This window comes from Prionailurus bengalensis, chromosome B2 (assembly GCF_016509475.1).
Source record: "Prionailurus bengalensis isolate Pbe53 chromosome B2, Fcat_Pben_1.1_paternal_pri, whole genome shotgun sequence".
Lineage (NCBI taxonomy): Eukaryota > Metazoa > Chordata > Mammalia > Carnivora > Felidae > Prionailurus > Prionailurus bengalensis.
The window spans coordinates 83,619,431-83,641,599 of record NC_057349.1 but is presented as its reverse complement, the minus strand read 5'-3'; the positions used below and the strand labels follow the sequence as shown (position 1 = coordinate 83,641,599).

The 22,169-nt window shown below is 35.8% G+C and overlaps 1 protein-coding gene across 4 annotated transcripts in view; it reads left to right on the top strand.

Moving 5' to 3' along the window:
- Nucleotides 1-14,941, top strand: part of EPHA7 (EPH receptor A7) — a 171,837-nt gene extending 156,896 nt beyond the window's left edge. For all 4 annotated transcript variants that reach the window (XM_043591954.1, XM_043591953.1, XM_043591952.1 and 1 more), the window contains exons 14-17: nucleotides 213-362; nucleotides 7,811-8,004; nucleotides 9,265-9,420; nucleotides 11,393-14,941. In XM_043591954.1, coding sequence (XP_043447889.1) covers nucleotides 213-362; nucleotides 7,811-8,004; nucleotides 9,265-9,420; nucleotides 11,393-11,507 — 615 coding nt within the window. In that variant the 3' untranslated portion in view covers nucleotides 11,508-14,941. The remainder of the gene's footprint in view (nucleotides 1-212; nucleotides 363-7,810; nucleotides 8,005-9,264; nucleotides 9,421-11,392) is intronic.
- The last annotated feature ends 7,228 nt before the right edge of the window (nucleotides 14,942-22,169 follow it).

Below are 22,169 nucleotides of genomic sequence, written 5' to 3'. Positions count from 1 at the left end.
AATTGAGTCGCCTTAAAAATGAAAACTTGTGATGACATTTTAAAAACAGATTAGTAACTTTAAATACACTTAGAGAGATTCAAGAAGGATAGATGTGATACTGCTGAATTGCTAACCAAATATACAAATGTTTAACTGTAGCTTTATAGCTCTGCTATAAATGATTTATAAGTTATTATGCATATTTAAAATTTCAATTTCTTTTATAACAGGGTGGAAAAATTCCAGTAAGGTGGACAGCACCTGAAGCCATCCAGTACCGGAAATTCACATCAGCCAGTGATGTATGGAGCTATGGAATAGTTATGTGGGAAGTTATGTCTTATGGAGAGAGACCTTATTGGGACATGTCAAATCAAGATGTAGGTGTTACACTGTTTAAACCAAAAGGATTTCATACATTAATATCCATTGTTATTGGAACATGTTGGTAACGAATGGCTCATAAGAAGAAAGTTTTATAGAATTATAAAAATATGACTGCTGAGTTTTCACAATTATTCCCACAAAAATTACCATAAATTAGTGGTTCAATTAACTTCACTTTGAAGATCGTCTTTCCTTTTTTTGAAAATATCCTCTCAGTAGATACAAAGGATATGTCCACTATCTTTTTCCTGAATAATGATAATGATGCTGTACTTGTAGAACTGTAGTGGGAAAGTCACCTGAGTAAAGGAGTCATTTCCAGAGGGGAGGAAGGAAGCCTGTGTTTTATTTTGTCTTTGAAGCTTGGCTTTCTTTTTCTTTTAATGTTCTCAGAAAATCTGTTTAACATGTCTACTGTTGGTTGATTTGATTAAATTTTAATTTCATGAGACAAACTAAATCTTATGCTCAACGCTGGTAGGTGTTCCATGGTGATATTTTAGAATCTAATCACAATGGGAGTACTTTTGGAAATTCCTAAAAACTTCGTACTTGTTAAATATGTATCCTGTTGCATACTAAGGCATAAAACATGCTGTGATGCATTGAGTAAAAAGGAGATAGCAGTTCTTGGGGGTATACATGTCACACCAAGAGACCACTTACAAAACAATACAGCATAAATGCAAGTGAATATTCGCTTCTATTAGGTTGAATTTGATGAAACAGGCATTTTTACATGTCAGAAACTTTTAAATACCGGCAGATTCATATGGTCCAACCTACTGAAAATGTAAGTGAAATCTAGATGAAAGTAGAGCAAGTATAAAATCTAGGAAGGTACTCTGGATTTGAGCTAGCAATCTGGAGAAGACTTTGGCCATAGCTAGTGAGAGAATTTTCCAAAGAGGCATATTGGATGGTCCAGAAGCTAAAACTTAGCCAAGTGTGTGGAGACCAACCAAATAGATTCCCGGTCCTAGAACAGAGCCGTGCACACTGGTAGTGATTTGATACGCAGATTAAGTTGGGGCAAATTGATGAAAGGCTTTTATGAAGGAGTTTAGAAATGGTACAAATGCATGTTCATGAAGAGTAAAGAAATACGTGGTGCTTGAGGAAAGTCTGTATCGCCATTAAAAGACGGATGTGACCAGCAAACTGGAATAGTCAGTTCTCGAAGTACTATAAACATGGACAGCAATAGAAGGTGACTAAAATTAAAATCGAGTTATTTTTCAAAAATAGGTCATGAACATTGTCACATAAAATCAGCATTTGGGGTTTAGATTTTAGAATTTACCATATCAAACTCCTATGGTCTTAAAACTTGTAGATAGTTATTTTTTGACACCTGAAATCAGATTGTTTGTTGGTGAGGTTGTTTTCAGTAAATCTTCCCACAAATTTCTGAATGAACTTCAAAGTTCACAGCCTGACGAGGTGACATTTTTAAGTCATTTAAATCTTTTGGTGTTTTGAACTGAGGGATGACATGAAACTTTTTTGTTTTTTTGGTTTTGGTTTTGGTTTTCCAAAGATAAAAGTCTAAATGATGAGCCTGTTTGGCAGAGGCAAAGTTGTTAATATTTGACAGGACTCAGTGTCAAAGATTTCATGGACTGTCAAAATGTGGGCAAACAAATCCTTGGGGCAGAGAAAGAGAAATATTTACATTCCCCAGACACTCAGTGGAGTTTCATTTCTTTTGACACCTTCCTTCTGTACTAGATTCAAACATAAAGGGAATGACAGGAATATAAGATGACTTAAATTCAAAGTTCACTTAACTTCTGAAAACAAGTAATAGAAAGGGTGAAGAAGAAAAGAAAATCTTCAATGTTAATTTTTAGAATTCCTTAAATATTGTTTGTCTTTCCTGAAAATGAAATGTGAAAATATATAATTAGTAGAACAAGAAATAATAAATATTTGTACTGATCAAATTAAATTATTATGTCTACAGTGACATTTACTTCCAACCTAGAACATTTAACACCAAGTTTCTTCTTTTTTGTAATTTTGAAGGTCTGAATTATAAATCATACACCAGTTTGTATAATAGTAAGGGATTACCTATACATCTCAGTTTTATAGTGAAATTTATATTACTATTCTTCTTATAGGATAATATTCGTTATTTTATACTTAATGTTGTTAAAGTGCTATTTGAGCAATTATATGTATACATTTCAAAATGCAAATGTTGAAAAAAATGAATAATTCAAAATAATGAATTTCATTCTAGCAAAAAATTCCCTAGATAAAAGCTTTTTTACTTGAAATCTCTGGTAGGAGTTCATGGAAAGACTGAGGAGTTCTGACAATCCCCTGACACATATGAAAATCCTGTAAATGTGTGAATAGATAGTGGGAAGTTTGCTTTCAACAGATCTTCCTAGATATTAATTTTTTAATTAGTTTAGATTCATGTATTAAGTGAATTAATTAACTTTACATTGTTCAAACTTAGTTCCTAGTAATTTGTCAGGGATTTTAGAAAACCTTCGAATTTCAAATGCCTTGGATTTTAGAAGACTTTTCATAAGACATCGCAAGAACAAAATGTAAATTGATGGTTACATTTATAAACAAATCCCCCAAATTCCAGGCTGAATGCTGAATAAAGGGAAGTGTCTATGATCACTCTGAACAGACAAGGGTATTATAGAAGTCAGTGAGGTAGATAGTTTCCAGAAGGCTTTATCTGCATCCTAGACAGGGCAATGAGCAAGAAAAACTTGGGAAAAGATAGTATGTATGTGTATGATGATACCCATATCCAAACAGGGTATCACTTGATTAACACTTGAATGGATTCTTACTGTATTTTGACATACTTACAGCTTTCTTGAATTTTCACTGCAATGGAAGCAGTTAGAATTTAGTTATTTGCTATTACAATTGAGAGTGAATGTCCCAAAGAAATTTCTAATTTTCACTCTTAAAAATCTGCAGATGTTTAGCCCTTTCCATAATGGCTTTTCAAAGAAAGTTCTTTATATATATACATTCAGTCAAACATAATAAATATTACAGAAATTGAAAATATTCTTCTTTGGCATTCACAACAGCTGTGTTTTAATTAAATGTATGTCTTAATTAGTTCAAATAGTTACCCTCATATTTTGACGTTCTTTAGGTAGATTACATTTTTTCTGTTTATAGTACTAAACAAAGTCATTTCTTTTCACTTTAAGCTAAGCTAATGCATTGTTAGTTTAACTAGTAGGTATTCATAAAGATGGTAAAGAAAAATTAAGTTTCCATAAAGATATTGGACATAAAGATAAATTCTTAAAGTGGGTCATTGAAAGACATTTAAGAGCTTCAAAAATATAATAATACACTTTAACTAAATTTGCTCTCAGTTAAATTGTGAGCCTTCAACTTTCCCTTTTGAAAGTCAACACTAATTTATGACTTTGTATTTTTTATGTTACAATAGAAACAAAATTGTGATTGTTTTGGTAAAACTTTGCCATAATCCCATACTTGGGGTCCAAAATATTTAATTGCATGAACTGTGGGTCATACATTATTGTGAGGTTAATGGAATGGAGATGAGCATGAGCAAAGAGCAGAAGTCCTTCATGTTAGATCCCATTTTGAGTTATTACCAGCCCATTATCATGGGGTCATTCTGTGTTCTTTTTCCTCTAATTACAATGGTCATACCCTAATAATACTGAAACACTTCGCAGCAAGCAACTTTTGTTTTTATTTCCAAGTATTTCTTTACAGTATATACTAAAGCCATGCTTCCTATTATATCCCAGTGGTCTTTTATACCCATCACTTCCTATGAATCCAGGGCCTATCTAGAATTAGAAATTGCTTAATGTTTTTCTTTTTTCTTTTATTAGAATATTAAGGCTAGATCTGGACAGGTAAATCCCTGTCCAACGGGTTTCTAGAAATTTCACAAAAAGATCTTCTAAATGAATTCCGTGAATAATAACATAATGCTCTAAGAAGTGTAAGTTTAACCATTTTACCCATGTGCCTTGTTGTTTCCAAAAATGAATAACTATTTGCAGAAAGTACTTCTTGCTTTCCCAATTGGAAGTAAAATGCAGCTAACCAAATACAAACTGCAGAATTTCTAGATTCAGTGTGTGCCTGAATCACCCCTCATCAGCAGGTTTACCCTCAAAGGGTATGTATGCTTGGATTATGCCAGCCTATGCTCTGTAGAAGGTTCCCAGCAATTATCATTAGTGCTCCCATAGGTAGGTGCATGATTGTTAATGGGAACATTAGGTTCCCAAAGTCCATTCCCAATCGAGAACATCTCTTATTTTAAATTCTATCCTTAGCTGCTATTCCTTTAAAAATGTATCCACCACTGTATCTATCTTTGAAAGCCAGATGTTTCATTTTATGCTGAAATAAATGTTTTCCTGCCATAATAATAGAGTATAATGCAAAAGGACAACTGTAGAGGTTCATTAACTCATTCCTGTAAGAGTCATTTAATGGTATTATGTTCATTGGCACAAAGACTTAAATACATATTGTGCTCAGAGATGAAGAATTCTAAATGTTTTTATGAAGGCTTGGAGAGCTGCTGAGGAATATTAACATCAGGAGGATTGTGACCAGATTTAGATTTATACTTTATTTTATGTTTTAATTTTATTTTTAAGTAACCTCTACATCCAATCTGGGGCTCGAACTTACAACCCCAAGATCAAGAGTTGCATGCTCCATGGCTGAGCCAGCCAGGTGCCCCTAGATTTGCATCTTAAATGCAATCTAGAGGGAAAGAACAAAGGAAAGATCACTCTATGTGCATTGTTACTTTCTAGACATCTGAAGACAAATTACAAGCAGGGATATTGTTAGAAGGTGATGGAAAATAATAAGGATTGCACTAATGTTATGAGCATGGGAACTTGTCCTGCCAAATCAGAAAGATACTGCTTCTGTTCAAATATAAGCAACCTCAAATATAAGTAAAGCCACTCTTTTCCCAATTAAAAAATGCCTCTCAATTGTATTATTTAGTCATTTTGAATACATTAAATATTAGAAGTTGTTTATTTACTTATTCACAATTTAAGTCACTATTTAAATAACTTAACGGAGCTTTCCAAAGTACATTATTTTTACTTGCATTTAAGTTTTGTAACATAGAGCCCCATTGAATCCAAGTATAGGGCTGTCGCTGGAATGTTATACAAAGCCATGGAAAATTCTTTGCATTTAATACAGTTTTTTTTTAATTTAATTTCTCCTATAATTATATATTTGTGATCTTTACAGAGTTACGATTGTGTTTGTTTGTGTGATGTAAAGCTTTCTGAAGTTTGGGGTATTTTAGAGGACTGCTTACAAGATACACAATCTTTGTAGCAATGGGATCATAAACAAGGACACTTAAAATTCTGTCCTTTGTCCTTCATTGGCATTCAATACCAACACTGATTAAGGTCATTTAAGTATAAGGATTTTTTCTCCATCATTGTTATTCAAACTAAAGTACTTCTCTTATTTGAACATGTATGCATTTAAGAAGGAGCATCATCAGAAAGTGGTGACTAATTTGCTGTACATAGAAGGAATCTACAACTGTTCTCATGTCAGCTTTCTGGGTGTGATGACTGGAAAGGCCATTAATTGATTAGTAAAAGGTTTTAGGGAAGGCGAGAAATTCAATTATAAATAGAGTATGAGATGCTTATAGAAAATTCAGTTGAAGACATCTAGTAAACTGATGTATAGGATATATAACATAGTATTCAGGGGAGAATTTCAACTAAGAATTGTACCTTATGATATTTTTCAAAAATTGCTATTATTAGGTTAATCTATTTACCTTTTAAATTTGATCAATTTGCACATAGAGATTTTTCTTAAAGTGTACTTTTTTTTTCCTATACAAAGGATTTTCTGTAGAACTTGTTGATGCCAGCTACTTTATTCATTCCATCTGCAACCTTTTACATTTTAATGTGTTATTCTGGAATGTCAACAAGCATCTTAGGGATATGTTTCCCTACAAATATTGTTAATCAATATTTCTTTTTTTTTTTTAAGTTTATTTACTTATTTTGAGAGAGAGAGAGAGAGAGAGTGCGAGCATGGGAGGGGCAGAGAGAGGTAGACAGAGAATCTCAAGCAGGCTCTACAGTGTCATCGCGGAGCCCTATGCAGGGCTCGAACCCACCAACCGCTGGATCATGACCTGAGCTGAAACCAAGAGTCGGAAGCCTAACCGACTGAGCCCCTCAGGCACCCATGTTAATCAACATTTCTTAAAGCCAGCTTTTGTCTGCCTACTTTTGCCTTTAGTTTCTTCAGAAACCCAAGGTTTCCTCTTTGTTTTTTCCAGAGTCACTTTTTTCTTACATTTCTACTGCTATTATATCAGTCAGTATGAAAAATGATTTGTTAATTCCCCTTGATATTATTCTAATGTTTTACAAGGCCCTCTTACTTGTGTTGTTTACCTTGGTAATTATTTTCCTGTGCTACTGAGATTTGTAACAGTTTCTGGCTTTTAGCGTCAAATCTTGCTTTCCATATAAACAAACAATAAGTCTGAATAATAAACTTTTAGACTTTTTGATTGCCATGTACCAATGTTTATGGAGACTTATTTTTCATGAACATTCAAAGCTTGTTATAGTGTTTAGGCTGTTATTAGTGTATTAGCACTATCACATACAGTGATGTGCTAGTAAAAGTTTAACAACCAGCACTCTGGGAAAGCACTAACTTGTAGCCTTCCCCGATTTCCTGGTGTAACCCTTCTCCCATCCTCTTCCCCAAAGCTGATTTCAGTCTTCCAGTGTGAGGTCACTAAACTTGGAGTTTGAAAGTGATGCAGTCACCTTTATGAACCACTGTATGCTATTCGCTCCAGCACACCACTATATAACACTATATATTTCATAAGTATATAGGCTCCATGATATTTAAAGTGATAGTGTGCTTGGTAATATTTTCTATCATAGTACATTCTGCATTTTGATATCTTGTTTGAAAGTGTCATTTGAACTCTGCAAAAAGTGACACTTTTGGGGGTTAAATTCGGGGTAACTGAGACCTTCCTCTTACAACTTGAAGAATTCATAGATTAATAGACAAATATGTACATGTACAGCTATATACAAGTAAAATGGTTTCATAACATATTCCGCTTTCAAAACCTCTGGGATGACATTAGTAGTTTTCCATCTATTGCACCCTGAGTGACTTTAATTATTGCTCCCTATTGCAGAATTAACTAGGTAGTGTCATGATATCGTGCTCTTCATGCACCCCTTGATAACATATTTAAGGTTCATAGATGTTTGGGGAAAAATATGTCTTTTGCAATGCTTCAAGATGTGCTTCAATCTTATCTGGATAAATCGCTTTGCCTACTGAACAATTCATTTTATTATCATTGAGCCTCAATTAGTAATATTTTTAATGTTCCTTTGGCTATTAGGTTATAAAAGCAATAGAAGAAGGTTATCGTTTACCAGCACCCATGGACTGCCCAGCTGGCCTTCACCAGTTGATGCTGGATTGTTGGCAAAAGGAACGTGCTGAAAGGCCAAAATTTGAACAGATAGTTGGAATTCTAGATAAAATGATTCGAAACCCAAATAGTCTGAAAACACCCCTGGGAACTTGTAGTAGGTAAGAAATACCTAAGGGAATGGACTCTGGGAGACATTCAAATACTCACTTAAACCTTCTGTCTCCTCAGTCCTAACCCCATGGCAAATTGACACTTGTGTTAAACTATATATCCATGTTAAATTTATTGTGTTTACCAAAGTCTTTATTTTTTCTTTTCAGATATCTGGCTTACCTTAATTAACTAGTGTTTAAAGGGACCTATTGTTATTGCCTTTTGTTTTTCTTAAAAGTTATGGTAGATATCGTTGGCCATCATTTTAGAAGACTTTCTAAACTGGAATTTTATGATCAGGTGGTGTTCCACATTTTCAAATCATCGTTAGTATTATGTGGGATTTTATTACTAGTGCTTTACTTTTTTGCATAATATATTTTCTTGTTTTGCTTTAAGCTATTTAGTAAAATGATTCTATGAAGTTAAGGTTTATGAAAGTAATTCAATACATGATTAAAGAGGTGTACTCATTAAAAAGAGTCTGCAGCACTCCATGCATTCTTTGTGCTTGGCTTACTCCATTGAAGGTGTATTAGAAATTAATAAGCTTTAGCTTCTGAGTCATGCTGATGCTCTTGTCTGTACTGGTCATTAAGCCCTTGTGGAGGTATATGAGCTCACTAGGCACTACAAGGGTGCCATTAGTACGGAGAACACGTAATGTTCTCAATAACACCACGTGGTCTGAACAAGTTAGTCCACAACCAAATGTGCTTCCTTTACTTCCAGTTACTTTTGGAGAAACAAATGAATAAAGAAATGTGTACTGATTACAAATACTGTTAGCTGTACTTTTAGAAGTACATGGAAGATGCAATGGTGGTCGTCAAATCCAACCAAAATGTAAATTGTGGATTTTGTAGTTATTGGGCAACCTTTACACATTAGATTTTTTTTATTTTTTTTAATGTTGATTTATTTATTTTGAGAAAGAGAGGGATAGGGAACGAACTGGGGAGGGGCAGAGAGAGAGAATCCCAAGCAGGCATCACGCTGTCAGTGCAGAACCTGAGATGGGGCTCGATCCCACAAGCCATGAGATCGTGGCCTAAGCCGAAACCAGGAGTCACACACTCGACTGACTGAGCCACCCACATGCCCCTACACATTAGATTTTCGTCAGCATATCTGTTTATTTTTTACTACAACATCAATTAGAATATGTAATTTTATTCTTTTACCCTTATTTTTTTATGAGCCAAGACATTCTTCCTTTAGTAGTTCATGAAAAAAATTTGCTTTTCTGTTTCATTCTTATCTAGGCCAATAAGCCCTCTTTTGGATCAAAACACTCCTGACTTTACTACCTTTTGTTCAGTTGGAGAATGGCTACAGGCTATTAAGATGGAAAGATATAAAGATAACTTCACGGCAGCTGGCTACAACTCCCTTGAATCTGTGGCCAGGATGACTATTGAGTAAGTTGAAACTCTCAAAATTCTATTTAATCATTTATTAAGTACATTCCAAGCTTTATACATCAGGTCATTGTCCATAAAGTACAGAGGTTGTAAACCCCAAAATCAGAGAGAAAATCATCTCTTTAATAAGTGTCCACTATGTGCCAGGTATTATGCTAAATAGACCTTTGAACTTACAGTGTATTCTTAAACTCTCACAGCAATAATTTTATTATGTCAATAGCTTTATACACAGCAAGGTGCAGGCTCAGAGAATTTAAATATTGTCCCTAAACTGACTCAAGTAGTAAGTGGTAGCTAATTTGTCTCCATAGCCAGTATTCTAAGCCCCACAGAGTGAGCCTCTTTCCTTAACCATGTATCATTTAGGTGCCTGTTCACTGAGGAAACTTCCTCCATTGCAAAAAAAGATTTCTTTCACCATGTTTGCATGACATGAAAAACTCAAAGCTTCATACCCAATACCGCATCCACTTTGACATCCAATATGATCACTTTCTGAAGAGGTCAAAGGAGGCTTAATTCAGTTAACTGTAACTAAGAATTTAACCTATGTTTTGGAAGGTGTGTGATTGATTCATTTTTTTAAGTTCATTTATTTATTTTGAAAGAGACAGAGAGCACGAGTGGGAGAGGGGCAGAGGGAGAGAGAGAGAATTCCAAGCAGGCTCCACACTGCCAGCGCCGAGCCCAACATGGAGCTCAAACTCATGAAACCATAAGATCATGACCTGAGCTGAAACCAAGAGTTGGATGCTTAACCAACTGAGCCACCCAGGTGCCCCCATTTTTTTAACCCAAAGAATGACAATAAAGCAATTTTTAAAATTGCTATGAACTGAAAGTAAAAAGAACAAATTTTCCTTTCTGGCTCCCACACTGATTATGTGGTCTTAGGAAATCCACTTACTGTCTCTGAACTTCAGCTTCATGTGCTGCAGCGTAAGTCTTATGGGCAATGAGGTTCCTCTCGGCCAACGTGTTTGAAAATGGGAAGCAATTATCAAGGATCTGTTAGTGGATCCAGTTTGTGAACTGCTGTGCAAAGGGTTTCACGTTTTTCAGATGAGAAGGCCAGCAATCAGCTACTCTTTTCTGGCGTGCCGGGAGGTGGCACCCACGTGAATTTAAGCATGCGCGTGCTGTCTTGTTGGGTTTACTCCTAGTCACCATGTGGGTAGAGCTGGCATAATTGCACCTTCTCTCTCCAAAGAAATCTACTTCCCTGAAAAATGATGTTTCTCCAAGTTTTCTTGGACCCCTACTATGAAATACTGGAGTATTGTACTGTTGCTATATTTTAGCTGCTTGCAAATACCTAACTAAGCTCAGTCCTTCTGGCTATTAGGAAAGGTAAAAGTACATACACAGACACAGTATATGTCAAATTTAAACTATTTAACATAGATATTGCACATTTTAGAAAATAATTTTTTTTCTAAAATGTAGGCAAATGATTAAACTGAAATGGAGTTGAGTATACAATCAATAATATGCACAGAATCGCCACGTGATAATTAAACTCAAGATAAATCTTTTGTGATCATTGACGATTCTTGATTTACTAGACCCCAAAATGTTTACATTCATCCTCCATCCTACTGTAACAATTAAAAATTTTGAACTTCGCTCAGGTTCAAGAATACAACATTTCAAATAACATTACCTAATCTTAAGTTAATAATAATTTTAAGACTGTGATAATTTCTGGTACAAAGTTTCAAATCAGTTTAAAGACAACCTGTGGCAAATCAAGAGCCGGAGAAGTTAAGTTCTTAGGAAGGACCATGCCGATGAAGTTTGCCAGTCAGACCCGCTGCGGGGATATGATCATAATACCCAAGACCACTAAGATAAGATCTGTTTGCCTACGATAAACAGATGTTTTAATTAAAGAGCTGATGACAGTTTAGTACCAAATCCACTCTGTGAAAGGTACCTAATAAAAAAATGCATTTGTCTTTTTCAGGGATGTGATGAGTTTAGGGATCACACTGGTTGGCCATCAAAAGAAAATCATGAGCAGCATTCAGACTATGAGAGCACAAATGCTCCATTTACATGGAACTGGCATCCAAGTGTGATTAGCGTTTCTCCCTTACGAGGGAGATCACGGACTGCGAGAGAACAGTACTGGCCTTCGGGATATGCATAAGAAATGCTGCTAGAAGACAGTTGATGTCCTGGGTCCTTCCTACAGTGAAGAGAAGATTTAAGAAGCACCTACAGACTTGAACTCCTAAGTGCCACCAGAACACATAAAAAGGGAATTTAGGATCCACCCCTGGTGGCCAGGAAAACAGCAGTGACAATAAACAAAGTACTACCTGAAAACATCCAAACACCTTGAGCTCTCTAACCTCCTTTTTATCTTATAGACTTTTTAAAATGTACATAAAGAATTTAAGAAAGAATATATTTGTCAAATAAATTCATGATCTTATTGTTAAAATCAATGAAATATTTTCCTTAAATATGTGATTTCAGACGATTCCTTTTTAAAATCATTTGTGTTTTTTCTTCATAAGGACTTTGTTTTAGAAAGTTGTTTATAGCTTTGGACCTTTTTAGTGTTAATCTATGACACATTGCTACACTGGGTACCTTTGAAAGAATCCAAAATTAAAAACAAAAACAAAAACAAAACAAAACCATAGCATGATTGAAGATCTATCTCCGTCAGAACATTGGTATCCTTTTTTGTGCCATTTTATTTTGTTTAATTAGTGCTGTTTTGATATCGTTTGCTAATTGGCAGGTAGTCAAGAAAACGCAAGTTGCCAAGAGCTCTGGTATTTTTTAAAAAGAAATTTTTTTGTAAAGATCAGACAACACACTATCTTTTCAATGAAAAAAGCAATAATGATCCATAAATACTATAAGGCACTTTTAACAGATTGTTTATAGAGTGATTTTACTAGACAGAATTTAATGAAAACATTCAAATTGTAGGTTTATGACTATAAAAAAAAACGAGGCGCTTCATCTAAAGAGTGTGGGTGAAGGCAAGTCTCTGAGAGCAAGAACTATCCAGTGTTATCTAAAATTTAATCTGAGCACATCGAGATTTTTTTCAATGTTGAGACATTAGGAAATTTAGGAGAAATAGTTGACATATATTTTATATCCTATTCTGTTTAATGCAGTCCAAACACAAAAAGAAAGGAGTAAGTTTTATATTAGAACTCGGAAGCATGAGAAAAGGGGCAGTTCACATTTTCACCTTTTAAAAACAGATTTGCTGCACAGAATATCATCACTGCAGTTTTTAAAAAAGTCTTTTATTTGTGAACGCTGATGTAAGAAACTTATTAAATGAAAGAACTCTTTTTACCGTGTAAGGAAGAGGTGAAGGATCTGGCTTTTTTTTTTAAGCTTTATTTATTAAACCATATTATTTGATTACTGTGTTAGAATTTCATAAGCAATAATTAAATGTGTCTTTATAGATATTTCAGGAATGTATACATATTGTGAGTAATGCTTTCAAAGTTATGAAAATCATGAACTACCCCAGAATTGAACTGTTGTACTTCCAAAGAGAATTGGGCTGTTTATAATGATTTTAATAGAGAAAGATCCCAGGGATCGGTCATAATTGGTCTTGTTTGATAATGTGGGCATCCACAAACAAACAAATAACAGAAACAAAAACCTGTAAATGTTCCTTTGTAAAACTTGTAAATTTTATTTATACTGTCTTGTTTTGTACACACATTTCTCTGTAGTGGGCTCTGAATACATTGAAAATGCACTATATTTTTCTATTTTACTTGCAGAGCATCACAAAAGAACAGGTATTTTCAGTGCTACATAATGTGTTTTCCCACATTTAGGACCAAAGATGGCTATAGAAAAACTCAAATGGATTGCTTCCCAAACCCCTCCCCACCCTTTTTTTTTCTTTTAAATCACTGTACAGTGTTATTTGATATTTTAATTTATTTTTCAATTGACGAGAAAAATCATTTTAATTTCACTAAAATGTTTTTTGTCCCTAAGGAACAAAATAATCTGTAAAATAATTTTAATTAGCATAATACAGTCACCTAGACACTTCCATTTGTAATCTTTGTAATAGACTGTAAATATATTTTTGGAACTATAACACAATGTGCTTGAGGGTTATTTTTCAGTGTCTGCAGTGTATACAAGTGTTTATACTGAGTACAGCACTTTACAATTCTAATCAGTAGCATTGGCCTTTGAGAGAATGAGTGAAAGAGGTTGAGTGAGTGTTCCTAATTCCGTTTGGATTCTAAACTCACTAATAATGAAGTTCTTTTCCTGTTCATAGCTTAAGGTGCTTATTTTTTCTATTAAAATTAAATTAACAAAAAGCCATTCTAGAAATAGAAGACATAGTATGGTACATGCAAATGGTGTCTTTCCTGCTTTTTTCTAGCACTAGATTTATAGTTGAGTAGTCTTTCTTGCGTAGAAGGGCAGAATAAAAGTTTTTTTGAGTTTTTTTTCAAAAATAACTTTTTTCTTCAGCAATATACCTCATCTGCCTTAAATTTTTTACAGCTCTTTACAGGGAAAGGGGAGAAGGGATGGGAAAGACACACAGCACAATAGGAAGTGTATGAATACATCACTCTCTCGTTCGTAGGTTTCTTTTCCGGACCAACATTATGATTTAGAAATACATGTATGTGAAACGAATATTCAGAGAAAAAGAATTAACATTGTAATGCTGATTGTAATACTCTCTTCCAGAAAGAGATGAAATGGTATAACGATAAGAATGTACAACTTGCACCTTGAAATCTTTTTTTTTTTTTTTTTTGATAAATTAGTGCTCAGGGGAGGAAAGGTAGAGAAAGCAAACGTCAAAAATTGAATTCAAAACTTATAAAAATGCAAAAGGAAATGGCCTCCTTGCTTTAATAGAGCCACCTTTTTTAGAACGCTGTCTTCACACTCGACTTGTGTTTTGCATTCAGTACTGAAATAAAAGTAACTTTTATTACATCCGAATCTAACATTTTCTCAGCAATTGATCGGCCTTGTTTACTGGGACTGGTGGTTTATGCTTGTCAGAGCACTATTAGTTGAATCACATTGTATACTTATGTAATCTACATTAGCTAGTACTATTTAGGACTATATTTTAATTGCTCCTCTTATCCGTGTTTTTAAGACAATTAAAATGGTGTATTTCACCTCTTTTTTTTTTTTTTAATTTAGGTAATGCTGATATTCTCCCTTTTGTTTCCTGAGTAGCCACAACGGTGCTGCTCACTGATGTGCATGTTCAAATAAATTACTGATGTGTATTTTTTTGCTCTATGTGGAGAAATCATGGGGAACTTGGGGCGAGATGTGCTTTTTGTTGGTTGAATTTGTCCCTCCTTGCCTAAGAATTACTACAGGGGTCATCCTTTTATAAGGACAAACTGCTTTTGAACAGTGTCTTTAATGTATCAAGCACAAATAACTCTTTCTTCAACACGAATCATAAGTCTCTTTTTACCAGCTTAAAATAATAAACGAGTCTATTAGACAATGTAAAGAAAATCCTGTCTCCAATCATTGGCGGGTTCCTTTATGTCCCTTACTCATTTATTTTCTTACACGATATCATGAAAGGAGATGTCTTGAGTAAAGGTTTCATTGAAATATTTCAGTGGACCAATAAGAATAGGAAGAAAATTAATACCCACTGCTTCCCTTCATTCTTTTTCACAGTGACTTACTTCCACTCTAATTATGACAGAATAACAAGTTAAGACTATGTCTTCAAAGAACCATACTATCAAACATTTTAGTTAAGACCTTTTTTCTTCTTTTTTCGAAACTACAACTACATGGGACTAACAAGAATATTTGCCTGAGAAAGGAAATATTTTGTCATTAGATCCTGACACATATTTTAGAAATTTGATATGCAATGGCAGCTTGGGGAGTTTTTGCATTTAAGATGCTGCAGGATGCAAACATAGGATCCAGAGCAAACGGAAAAGGTGATAAATCTGGCTGTCTGGCCAGGATGTTTCCCATGGAGCATTGACACCGACTCGGTGATCATTCCAGCTTGCCCCTGAAATGAAGAAAACTAAGCACTCTTTATGCTACAGTATCACCACTTTAAGCTTAACAAATTCATAACAACTATCTAAAAATGTTTTCAACAATGAGAATAGACTAACACCCGATGAGGTGCTATCACTGCTTACCATTTGTGCTGCTGAGGCTCAGGCTAGTTTGGACTGAAATGCAGAGTTTCATCTTGAAGTCTTAGCTATCCCTCACTATTCTATAGGCAAGGCACTCATTAACTTCACAGAATAATAATTATACAGCCTGAAACACTGATGGGCAGTCATACGATCCCTTAAAGCCTGGACTCACAAGTAGAACCAAGATATGTTATCCTACCAGCACTCATTTCCCTACAGAATTATAAAACCATCAAGGATATACAAGTTCTCTCACTAGGGAAAAGATAGATTTTTTAAACTCGTGGTGATCATCAGTAACAACTTTTATTAAAGCACTTTTATTTTTTAAATGTCTATTTATTTTGAGAGAGAGAGAGAGCATGCGCATGAGTGAAGGAAGGGGTAGAGAGAAAGGGATCGCGGATCTCAAGCAGGCTCTGCACTGTCAGCACAGAGCTGGGTGTGCGGCTCAATCCCATGAACTGTGAGATCATGACCTGAACCCCAATCAAGAATCGGTTGCTCAATGGACCGAGCCACCCAGGCACCCCCGTTGAAGCACTTTTAACTCCTATTTTTACCTTTTGTTTTACATTACTAGCTGCACTGAAAATTCAGTATCAATTTTGAGCAAAGCTGCTGAAAAGGAAGACACATGAAGCCAAAAGGTAATCTAATTCCTGAATGCAAAAGATCGTAACTACTGATACTAACAGATGATAAGAGACAGTGCATGGGGACTAGCAAAGGGTCCAGCTGCTCTGAAGGAAACACCATCCTCTTGCCTTAGTGTCAGTGTCCCCTCAGTACCCGTTACCTCGCTGCTCATCCTGCTCTGTCTAGTACGTCTCAGCTTGAAAAATATGGGCAGGAGAATATAATATTTCAACAGGACTGCTTCTGTGAGCCTCATTAGAGTTAAGTGCTGTAAGGGGATATTTTTTTCAAGTTCAATGATTGAATGTAATTAAATCTATAATTAAACAATAAAAGACCTCTTCTGATTGACCTTGAGGTTAAAATAAATTTAATTAATTGATCTAATTTAATTGGACCAATTGCACAAAGTTTGGTAAGTAGCAATAAGTAGCTCAAGTGTTCTGTAGGTATGCAACAGCACTAGGAATTCTTTAAGTACGTGACAATAGTAGGGATTTCTAAATTCCCAGCATCTGATGCTTTGGAGATGGTAACAAGTGAGGTGTCGTCTATTCCAAACTTCCAGAAGTAGCAAATAGAGCTCAATCAGATATAACCTGCAATATGTACATCATTATTTCAAATATCCCAGGTTGCTACTGCTGAAAACTATTCTTGTTTTCCTTTGGAAATCCGCAGCCTTTAATTAAGTATACTGGTGGATTTTATACATAATTAAAGAATGCACCATATATTTTTAAACGAGTGGTTAATCTTAGATCTTAATAAAAGATGTTCATGAACACATTTGTTTTAAGTAATGTTGGGTCTAATTTAGTAATGAATAAACATATGCTGTTCAAATCTCGCCATTTCGCTGTGTAACCAAAACTAATTAAAGACAATGACTGGACAACAAACTCTGGTAAAACAGGTAGAGAAAAGGAAACGATACATATAGAACGAGTGTTCATATAAATCACATGCTTTTAAAGATATTTTGCAATGCATACAAATGAGGCAGACAACTCAAGAATGCTTTGAAAAAGTGATGTAAATTTGCAGACACTTTCTACACTAGGATAGACTGATAGGATAGACTCTGCAGCAAATTAAAAGAGAAATTTGTAAGTTTAACCTGATATCCCTCTGTCAATTTGCTAGAGATACATACACTGTTAACATAAAAAAAACTGAACAGAATATGAGGCTAAAATGTGCTTTTTCCAGAGGGAAGAGACCCACACATTTCTTCAGCTCTGACACTTGCAAAGTATTTTCACGGATCTACTGCGGGATGAGGGGGTGGGATCTATTGGCCATGCATCATGGTAAATTTAGGTTTTCACTAGATCTTCCCCATTTGCACACCATGCTCCGTCTGTATTCACCAGAACCCAACTTAATTGGGAAAGAACAGGAACCTGATGCCACAAATAGGCCTGCCTAGCTTGACCTGAAAAATGGAGGAAAGTGAAAGCATGGGTTGTTGCTGCTAGTTCAATGGCTGCACTCATCACAAAGAAGAGCTACCTGGGACGCCTAGGTGGCTCAGTCTGTTAAGCATCTGACTTCTGCTCAGGTCATGATCTCGTGGTTCCTGTGTTTGAGCCCCACATCGGGCTCTGTGCTGACAGCTAGAGCCTAGAGTCTGCTTCCGATTCTGTGTCTCCCTCTCTCTCTCTGCCCTTCCCCGACTCATGCTCTGTCTCTGTCTCAAAAATAAACATTTAAAAAAAAAAAAAAGAAAGAAGTGTTACCTGTTAGGTCAGGTGTGGTGGAGAGCCAGCAAAACAAGGAGCCACTAAATCTCCTCTGATCTACTTAAACAACAAAGCCAGAAAACACCAAATAATACCATCTTTCAGATTTTGAAATGTATATAAAAGGCAGGGATAAATTACAGGAAATCTAGAGAGCTGGAAGGGAGAAGCCAACTTTAAAGAGAGAGGCAATGAAGAGCTATTGGCTATTCTGACCAGGAAAAGGATGTGGTGGGAAAGAAGTTTCAAGGACTGCAGTCCGGCAATGTTGCCTGGATTATGAATTAATTACTCTTCATTTTTGGACCAGCGCCATAGAATGTACTCTGTGCTTCCATACCTTCACTCTCCATTTTCGCATTCCCTCTCACTTTTCTAAATGGGGGAAATCACTCTCTTCAAGACACATCTCAGAAGTTACCTCCTCCAAGTGTTCACTTTCTGCCACTCCGCAGCCAGAATTTTCTTTCCTGGGCTTTGCTTAAGCTGCTTCGCTGTGTCAGATTATTTGTATGTGTGTCTCTCGCACTGGATCAAGAACTCTTGGAGGGCAGAAGCCAAATGGAAATCTTTGTTTTACGTCCTTTGGGACTTAGCAGTTTCTGGCACTCAGTAGACACTCTATAAATATTTTAGAATCCTTGAAGTGCAAATTAATTCAAATTGTTTTCTTCTTAAAAGGTAGTGAGGATCAGGTGCTCTGAAGGATGAACGGGGTTCAGTGAAGGTGGTAGTGAACCGGGTGTTGAGGGAGAAAACTAATTTCAGAGCACGGTTGGCTGCTCCTGTGATAGGTTGGGGCAGCAGGGACACCCCAAGGGACCCAGAAGAGGAGCACAGAGACGTGGACCGTGTGAGTGAGGGAGGCAGAAAGAGCTGATTAGTAAGCAAGACCAGGACGCCCCAAATGCAGTATCTTGCAGATGTTGGAAGGGAGGAGGCATCACTGGTTGTAAATAACAGAGCAAGATGAAAGAGGAACTTGAAATCAAGCAGAAGAAATTGGACTTGATGAGAGAGACAATGAAGGGCTATTTACCAATATCTGGTGTGATGAGGCAAAGGTAGACCAAAAATGTTTTTTAAGGAAGAGTATTCTGCAAAAATAAAAGAGATGCGATTGTGATTAATTTAAAATCAGGCTTAGACAAGGGACAAGAGTGGTTTTCTTCTTCTACAATGAAAACACCACTCCCTCCAGCTCTCAAGCTCATGACAGTGTCGGGAACTCTATAGTTAAGTAAATTTACAATAATAAAGTTGACTTTCTCATGGGCCAGACTGTAAGTCTACTTACCATTTATTTCCATTTGAAGAGACAGTGGTGGGTCATGGCAGAGGGTTTGAAGACCGACCATGTGAGACTAATGCTTATCACTACATGGGTAACGTGGGGCAAATGACTTAATTTCTGTTCCCGTCTTCCTATCTTACCTGAAAAATAAACATAAATAGTACCCACTCTAAGAGTTGTCGAATTTGTCAATTGATACTTGGAAAGTACTTTTAACAATAAGTACTCGGTACATGCTAGCTCTTATTTCTTTGGGAAATATTTTTGTTTACATTTCTAATTATCTAGTTAACAAACATTCATAAACACACTGCTGTGAATTCTGACCCAACACGCAAATGAATTTTAGACTCTAAATTTATTTTTGTCCCTATTTTGCCCTTATTCTTTTCTCAGTTTTGTTTTTGTTCTTGTTTTTTTAATCAACATTAATCATATCTCTCAAGTCAGGACCCAAAGAGTCAAACTTCACTCATCCGGCCATGAACAATCGTTCACTGTGTCCAACTGATTTTACCTCTTTGATGCCTCTGGAATCTACCACCATTCTCAGTGCCACTGCCCTGAATTAGGTTTTCATCACCTCTCACTTAGATGAATGTCACATCCTCCAATCTGTTTCTCTTTCTCTCATCCTTTCTAATTACAACTTTCAGAGTTATTTCTGTAACCCATGTCCGACTGATCATGTTTTCCCTCAGTTTAAAAAACTCTAATGGGCCCTCGCTAATCAGAGAATTACATCCAATTATGTAACATAGCATTATCAACTGGGATGCTGCCCGTGTGATCTTCACCATTATCACCTCCTGCTGGACTGCACAATTTGTGTCTTTGGCATACAAAATTTTTTCACAGACCCTTGTCATTATGAGTTTCCTGAGGGGGGCAAAGGAATGTATTTTACTCCTATTGAGCCCAACACAGATTTAAATGTTGGAAATAGTTTCTATACCTCAAAGCAAGAATATGTAATTAACTTTAAGACAAATATTAAGTTTGAGGAAAAACACATAATCTCCCTCAATTAATAATTGATATTACAATGTCATTTTTTCCACTTTTTATGCATCTCCTTCAACGACGACTTGAATACACTTTTGGCAATTAAGAGACAAAACACATCATTTGGTTAATAAACATTGCATTCTGAGTTATAGTACAGAATTATATCTCTATGTGTACATGCTAATTTACATTTTCTTTCATCTAAACGTATATTTTAAATTTTGTGTTTGATTGCTTTTTATTGGAGAAGCAGTGTGGAGATTTCTGCATGGCTTTATTCTACCGTCTTGTCAGGAAGTGGGAAAACATTCTCTAACTTTTCTTTACCCACTTATATTATATAGCATTTTATATTGTTTCTGTATCTGTCAATTATGTTGCCTCACAGACAGGAAGTGGAAGTCTTGCGTCCAGCTCACATTTCTATTTCAAAGACTGGTACAGTGCCCGACACCTTGCAGATTCTTAAGAGGTGTGTTTTGAGTGATTGAGAGTCACGTGACCCTCAGGCCAGGGACTCTGACACTTCAGCGGTAGGTCCCAACCTAAAGCATGAAGATCATTCTCCAGAACTGAGCGTCTTAATCACTCTCATCCTACTAAAGAGTGTCTTACTTCAATGTCACAGAAGTTCCCCAAATGCCACCCTGACTACTAAGTTTTAACTACCATCATGTGTAACTCCATATAAATTTAATATCAATGGAGAATCTTCACACTTAGGGAGGTTAAGCAAGAACCAAGTTAGAGGGAAAATTTAGAAGGTCTCAGTTGTAGAAGTATTAGTCCTGGTTTCACCGTTTACTGATTCCTTGACCTTGGCAGAACAATTCATATCTATGAAGCTCAGTTTTCTTCTTTATTGGATTGCATGTGTCTGCCTTCCTTTGTTTTTAAAGAGCAATTTTATGAAGAACATATAAAATAAAGCAGACAAATGAACTTTAAATAACACGGAGCAAGTTTTAAATTAAAATTATGATGATTTTATTTTCTGAATTGAATCTGAGATGCTACCTTCTTGCCAATTGCTTTTGTGTAGTTTCCAGTTAGCCTGAAAAATTCTAAATGTATGTGTGTAGGAAAAGACACTGATGGTTTCTTATTTATTAATGATTTGGGTATATTTTCTTCTGATCTGGGTTGGTATTTCCTAATTCCATTGTGGCTTTTCAAGCTTCCTGATTTGGATGTTATATAATCTAAGAATTCCTCTGCTTTGCTTTCATTTCAATGGCTTCCAGTCAAGCAAAGGCTCAAATTCAAGGGTTTTGGAGATTTTTTTTTTCCTTGGGGGGGAGGGGTTAGCTTCTGAAGCTTCCTGCAATCTTGCAGCTTGTGACCTGCAAGGTCTCTTAATCCCATAAACTCTAAATCACATCCCCTACTCTCCAAACTATATACCATTTATCTGTTCTTACAGCCCACCTGGAGTTTCTTGGTCATCGTGAATACTGTGTATTGGCCCCTAGGTTATGGGAGACGAGTGTTACTCAGCAAACATATAAACTGCCTAAATTTAACAACTGTAACTTCTGCACGAATAAATGATATTTGCTTGTTCGGTTGTGCTCCGGGGTATAGTAAATTTTGAGTTCTCTATTTTAGTCTTGTTGGGACGCATGTGTAATTATGCTTGTTGGTTTAGCACTATGTGGAGAATGTTAGGTAATGTTATTATCGAGAGTTTGCTCATCTTGAAATGTCAGTCACAGGACCAGCGCGGAACGTCGAAAGTTGAAACAACATGACTAAGGTTGGGTCAACATCGCTTCCAGGCTCTGTATAATTTTAGAGATTTATAAGTTGGATGTAAATATTCACATCAGGCTCAACCATGCCAGGCCTTTTCTGACCCTTCTCACCGTGTTTCAG